We start from the raw sequence: 7390 nt of genomic DNA on the forward strand, positions 1-7390 counted from the left end.
AATAAGCCAGAGAAAACCACTGCCAATGTTTCATGCACCGTCACTCCCGCCTCTAGAACTGCAGCTTGAGATTGGACCTCACCACTCAGTGACGCCTGTGGCTGAAAATCAGACAGAAAAATACCTGGTTTTCCAATATTCCATGGCGAATCTTCAATAGTCGGCAATACTACAAAGACACAACAAAAACACTGGGTGAATATCAAAGCCATAGTTTAACTGTATGCTTCCTAGTAATCTTTCCTTAAACATACTGCAGTCTCCATGACATATAGTGGATGCATTTGCACTAATGCAATTTGTCTACTATGTGCAGTGGCTGGTAAATCCATCTAAATTAGTCAAGACATTGTAGAAGAAGGTACATAGAATTATATAGAATTCCCAAACCCATTCGGCCCAACTGGAGTCTACGTTCGACACAGACTTTCTCACGTTCATTTAACCCTATCTACATATCCTTCTAATGATCTAACTCTTTCTCCCTGTTGTGCTTATCTCATTTCCCCATAAATGTACTCATGGTAATTGCTTTAACTACTCCTTATCATAGCGAGCTCTCATTCTCACCATTGTTCGGTTATAGAAGATTCTCCTGAACTCCCCATTGAATTTATTATCTTAGATTTATGGCCCTAGCTTTGGTCACCACAACAAGTGGAAACATTTCTCCACACCTTTCCTACCGAACACTTTTATTATTTTAAAGACTTCGATCAGGAAACCTCTTCAGTCTCCACCTTCCCCAGGAAGAAAGAGCCCCAGACTGTTCAGCCCTTTTCAGATAGTTATAACTTCTCACTGCTAGCTTCCTGATATACCTGAACTCACATTAAATGTATCAACTGATTGCAACTGTCCAAGTCTCCAATGCCTCAGGACATTGATGACAGTTAACAGTGCAAACAGCTGCTGGGGTCTTCAAACAGCTTCAGCAAGTTGGACCCACTGTTAAAAGCTATGGGAAGTAATCAGAGCTCAGGCAGTTCCAATCATAGGAACATAGAAACTAAAAACAGGAGTAAGCCATTCAGCCATTCAAGCCTGCTCCGCCATTCATTTTGATCATGGCTGATCATCAAAATCTATATCTTGATCTCATCTTTCCCCCATATCCATTGATCTTGTTAGCCCCAAGAGCTATATCTAATTTCTTCTTGAAATCACACAAGCTTTGGCCTCAACTACTTTCTGTGGTAATGAATTCCACACATTCACCACCCTATGGGTGAGGAAATTTCTCCTCATCTCAGTCCTAAAAGATTCACCTGATGAAGGAGCAGCACTCCGAAAGCTTGTGATACCAAATAAACCTGTTGGACTTTAACCTGGTGTTGTGTGACTTTTTATTGTGCCCACTCCAGTCCAATATTGCGTCTCCACATTATGGCAGTTCTAAAAAGTTAACCCCTTGTCCTCAAACTATGACCCCTAGTTCTGGATTCCCCCATCATTGCGAACGTTCTTTCTGAATTTACCCTATCTGATCCTGTTAGAATTTCATAAGTTTTTATAAGAACCCCTCTCACTCTTCTAAACTCATAATTCTAAATGACTTTAGGATAATCCTAAATGACTTAGTCTCTCCTCATATGACAGACCTGCTATCCCAGGAATCAGTCTGGTAAACCTTCATTGCACTCTCTCTATAGCAAAGACATCCTTCCTCAGATAATGGTACCAAAACCACACCACACTCCAAAGTGAAAAGTTTATTTATTAGTGTAAGAAGGTGGCTTACATTAACACTGCAATGAAGTTACTGTGAAAATCACCTAGTCGCCACACTCCAGCACCTGTTCAGATACACTGAGGGAGAATTTAGCATGGTCAATGCACCTAACCAGCACCTCTTTCAGACTGTGGGAGGAAACCAAAGAAAACCCAGGCAGACATGGGAGCGGGTACAAACTCCACACAAACAATGACCCAAGCCGGGAATCAAACCTGGATCCCTGGCCCTGTGAGGTACTGTGCCACTGTGCCACCCATCCAGGTATGGCCTCAGCAATGGCCTGTACAATTGCAGTAAAACATCCTTATTCTTATAAACAAATCAATCAACTGTTATATTGAATGTAATATCAGATCAAATTCCACTCTAATATCCTATTTATGTCATTCATTGCTCTTTTTATGTTGCAAAGTGAAATGTTAATTGGCCATAAACAGCATACTTAATATAATACAAGCAACACCTGTACAATCAGTGCCTATGGTGACAACAAATAGCTAGCACCATTTGCCTGGTGCAGGATCAGTGACTGACGGGGATAAGCAAAGAAAATCTAGAATTGGGGGTGCTGGGGTATCTGTATAAACTTTGTAATCTGTAATTTATGGAGCATTTTGTTTATAATCTTGTTTCTTGCTACTGGTATCATTACAAGAGAAGATTAAAGGGTATGGCATGTGCTGGAAGAAATCTGGATCAATAATTGGTTAAAAGGGAGAAAACAATGAGAAGCTGTTAAGATTTTCAGAGAAATTGGAATTAGGTGCCATTACCCAACAAGATTTCGTTCTGGGGCCACTGTTAGAACAGTGGCAATAGCCTCGTGGTATTATCACTAGACTATTTATTCAGAAACTCAGCAAATATTCTGGGAAGGCTGGTTCAAATCACACCACAGCAGATGGTAGAATTTGAGTTCAATAAAATTATCTGGAATTAAAAATAATGGGTATGAAATCTGTGGGGGTGGATTCTGCTGCCCCTCTGCACTTGGCAGTGACAGGAGTTGGGGGAGATCAGGACTGCTGTGGGAATGAGGCAGGCAACACTTGGATTTTTTGTTTAGGCAAGTCCCACCCCTGGTTTACTAATGTTCTTTGGGGAAGGAAATCTGCCATCCTTACCTAGCCTGGCCAAATATGACTCCAGAGCCACATCAATAAAGAACAAACAGTACGGCACTGAACAGGCCCTTCAGCCCTCCAAGCTTGCACCAATTACATATATCTATCTAACCAACTGCTTATATCCCTCTATTCCCCATTCATTCCTATGCTTATCTTAAATGTGGTTAACGTCACTGCCTCAGTCACCTCACTTGGTACTGCATTCCAGGCCCCCACCACCCTCTGTGTAAAAAACCTTCCCTGCACATCTCCACTGAACCTTTCCTCCCTTATCATGAACTTGTGCCCCTTTGTCATTTCTGCCCTAGGAAAAAGCTTCCAACTATTCACCTTATTTATTCACCTCATAATTTTATAAACTTCAATCAGGTCACCTCTCAGCCTCAGTCTTTCCAGGGAGAACAATCCCAGTTTATAAATCTCTCCTCATAGCTAATACCAAGCAACATCCTGGTAAACCTTTTCTGCACTCTCTCCAAAGCCTCCACGTCCTTCTGGTAATGTGGTGACCAGAATTGGGCACCTTATTCCAATGTGGCCTAACCAACGTTTTATACAACTGTAACATAATTTGCCAACTTTCATACTCGATGCCCTGCCCAATGAAGGTAAGCATGCCATATGCTTTCTTCACCACCTTTTCCACCTGTGCTGCCACTTTTAAGCATCTGTTGGCCGTACTCCCAAGGTCTCTCTGTCTGTCTATGTTCCTGATGGTTCTGCCATTTGTTTTATAGCTCCCACCTGAATTGGATCTACCAAAATCACATCGCATTTGTCCAGATTAAATTCCATCTGCCATTTCTCCACCCAATTTTCCAATCTATCTACATCAATGTGGTTGACTATCAACTGCCCTCTAAAATGGCCCAGTAAGCCACTCAATTCAAGAGCAAATTGGGATGGGCAATTAACGCTGGCCAGCCAGCAACACCCATTTCCCAAGAATTAATTTTTTAAAAATGGCCAGATAGTGGGAGGATAGCACACTAGAGACCAGTCTTTGCACATTTTAAAGCTTTTACTTACGAAGACATACATTGTGATCAGATGCACAATGAAGTGAGTTAAAGTGTAGGAAACCTGATAGAGTTGTGTCTTCTTTTTCAAAAATATTGACTTTGTACAGGCTACTGTAGCCAACCAAATCATTTACAATTTAATAATTTACAGAAATAAACACACCTTGCATTATTAAGTATTATTCATTACAGTCTTTTACAAATAAAAGTCTTTCAACTACTTTTGGATCATAGCACAAAACACATGTTTGAAGAATGAATCATTTATATTGGGTTCTTCTGACCTTGAGGAGGTCAACTCGCTAACAACACAAGAGAAAATACAGTTTATTTGACCTTGGACCCAGTTATTGCAGTTAGATTTAATAGCTTTAAAGGGATATAGCTTAGGAACAGTATAATAGAATCCATTATATGATGCTTCTATTTTACAAAACAGCATATTCCACTACTTACCATGTCTAATGCCAGGGGGATTCTGCTAGTGACTGTACAGATCTCAGAACTGCCTATAAAGGTCTAACTCTTCCTTTCTTCTGAAAGAAAACAGCGCAAAATGCTTTAGACAAGCATCACTTCATTAATATTTTCCTTTGTGAGACTGTACATAATACAGGCTTCATGCGTCATGTTTCCGTTAAACCAGGGCTGCCACATTTTCAGGATACTTTTAAATTGCTTTTTTCAAAGAAATGGCAAAGTACCAATGTCAAGCAGTCATTTAAAGTTTATTTATTAGTGTCACAAATAGGCTTACATTAACACTGCAATGAAATTACTGTGAAAATCCTCGAGTTGCCGCATTCTGTACACTCCGGTACAGTTTAGCACGGTCAATGCATCTAACCAATATGTCATCAGGAGTGTGGGAGGAAACCCTGGAGGAAACGCCCACGGGAAGAGTGTGCAGATTTCGCACAGGCAGTGACCCAAGCTGGGAATCGAATCTGGGTCCATAGCCACTGTGAAGCAGCAGTGCTAACCATTGTGCCACCGTGCCACCCCTAGAAGTGTGGTAGCGTGGAACTTGAGTATTGCTGAAAAAAAGGAGACTGTTTTTTGTCAAAGCTTTGTACCTTTCACTCATCAGGACAGTTCGCAAGAATACCGAGGTCAGGGAAACAACAAATTTATACTGCATGAGAAGAGTTGCATTGCCATGGGAAATGCACCAGTCAACGATGACTTACAGTTAACTGCCAAGTATTGTTTTAAATTTAAACCAGGCAGCCTGACTCTGATTGGTCAAGGTATTGCACTGAGAACTGAACCAGCTGAAACAAGGGCAAGGTTCACATGTTCTTTCTGCTTGCAAAGAACAGGACCCCCATATATTTTTATATATAGCTTCCAGTACACGCAAATGTAGGTCCCACTGCCAGCCTGACTCTTAGCAGACCAAGAGTAATAACATAAAGAATAACAGCTTGCATAGTGTGCAAATGGCTCGAGCTCCACTCCCCCCGCCACTGCCACCCCACCCCCCACCCCTCCCTGCATACCAGAATGAATCATGTTGGAGACACTGTGCATCACAGAGTGCCAGAAATTCATGCAACCATGCTCGCCTAAAAAATGGGTATTTTCCCACCAATTAGGCACTTCTGTTTTGGGAGAATCGCCCCCTAAATCTTTCTGGGCCGCTGTCTTTGAGATCAGTGAGTTCACTATGTAACTGATCATATAACTGGGGCCAAATTGGCTGTAAAACTATATTCTGTTAATATACACATGCTTAACTCAATATTTACATGATACTTATTTTCATCGACAACTCTAAACAATTTGCATTTATGTATTACTTTTAACAGAGTCAGATATCACAAGGTACTTCAGAGGAGCATAGTCAGATAAAAAAAGTGTCGACACATCACAGAAGGATATATTAAAATAGGGATTAAAAGTTTGGTCAAAGAGCAGGAAGAGATTTATAATGAATTCACACAGGTGTAATGGTCAAAGTAGATACAGTCATTGGGTCATAGAGATTTACAGCATGGAAACAGGCTCTTTGGCCCAACTTGTCCATGCTGCCCAGTTGTTATCACTATGCTAGTCCCAACTGCCTGCATTTGGCCTCTATCCTTCTATACCCATCTTACCCATGTAACTATCTAAATGCTTTTAACATTATCTACATGCCTCATCATTTATAGACTTCTATAAGATCACCGTAAGCCTCCTACACTTCAGGGAACTTATAGAAACAATATTAGCTGTTTATGTAATATATGTACACAAAAGAATAAAAGTATTCATTCATCATGGATGCATTTCTTTTTACATAGGTATGACATGCCAAGCACGGAGTTCATATGTTACCAGTGAGATACTCTGGGGTTACCGCTTCATGCCTGTCCTGTCGTTGGAGGAGGGATTTTATGAAGTTGATTACAACAACTTTCACGAAACCTACGAGATAAAGACCCCGTCCTGTAGCGCCAAAGAAATGGCAGAGATGGTCAACAAGGTGCAGCTGCCCCTTACCTGGTCCATCTCCACCAAACTCAACGAGGAGGAAGAAGAAGAGGATGAAGAAGAGGTGCAGGCTGAGGACAAGAGCCACGAGGAGCAAACAGAGCAGAATGGAGAGGTTACAAACTTAGAGAGCGAATCCAAAGTGTGAGGTGGATAAAAATGTCTGTCTGCCTCAGGAGAAACAAAAAGATCACATTTTCTGTGTGTGCGTGGTAATGAAGGAAATCAGGGTGTGAAGTATCACCTGCCCAACACACTGGAGAATTAGACATTTGAACAAAAGGAAATGGGCGTGGAGGGGGTGGAAATGGTGAAAGAGGGAAAAGACCTGAATTAACATGGCAGGGTTTGGTTTACAGGGGGATTTTTACTTTTTAGACACAAAACTTGAGTTCAATATAGAGCTTGACTAAAAAGCCTATCGGTCACAATAAAGCATACAAGTGTTCAGAAGCTATTTAGAATTCATTGTTTAAAGTGCTGGAACAGCAAACTGTCAGCTTTTTTGAAGCATCCAGCCTTTTGAGTAGCTAGGATTATATTTCTGATGCTCTGCTGTAGAGTGAATGCAGCTAAATGATCCCTTTCTATGTTTCAAAACAATAATATATATATCTGTATGTATAACCAGACTGTTCAGGCAGTGATATAATTAGATTCAAACAAGATCTCAGGAAGGTTGCTGGGCAGGTGGAAGATGTGACGTATTTTAAGAGGCTTTTGTTATATTTTCACTGAAGATTTCGCAAGAACTATTTTTGGATGTCGTTTACAAATGGCTTTCTTTTTTAAACCTATCACCCTTTGTAATTTCCGATGTTACTTCCTTTGAAAAGAAAAGCCCAGCACCCATCCCAAGAAAACCCCGTTAATTAGCAATTCTTCAGCCTCGCACCCAACCTCCCAAACTACACGGGAGGCTCCGTTTTGGTCACATAACCTTTAATTTTGGCAAACTGAAGCCCAGCGTTTGCCACGTTTCAACACACATTGGCAATGTAGGTGTGGCCAAATTGGCCAAGAATGTG

The 7390-nt window shown here is 41.0% G+C and overlaps 1 protein-coding gene across 1 annotated transcript in view; it reads left to right on the top strand.

The window, feature by feature from the left end:
• The window catches only part of kcnj6 (potassium inwardly rectifying channel subfamily J member 6), a 126193-nt gene extending 119554 nt beyond the window's left edge, over positions 1-6639 (top strand). Inside the window, exon 3 of the mRNA XM_080203254.1 lies at positions 6173-6639. Coding sequence (XP_080059380.1) covers positions 6173-6510 — 338 coding nt within the window. The 3' untranslated portion in view covers positions 6511-6639. The remainder of the gene's footprint in view (positions 1-6172) is intronic.
• The last annotated feature ends 751 nt before the right edge of the window (positions 6640-7390 follow it).

Source organism: Carcharhinus amblyrhynchos, chromosome 15, assembly GCF_965287045.1.
Source record: "Carcharhinus amblyrhynchos chromosome 15, sCarAmb.v2.hapA, whole genome shotgun sequence".
NCBI classification, from domain to species: domain Eukaryota; kingdom Metazoa; phylum Chordata; class Chondrichthyes; order Carcharhiniformes; family Carcharhinidae; genus Carcharhinus; species Carcharhinus amblyrhynchos.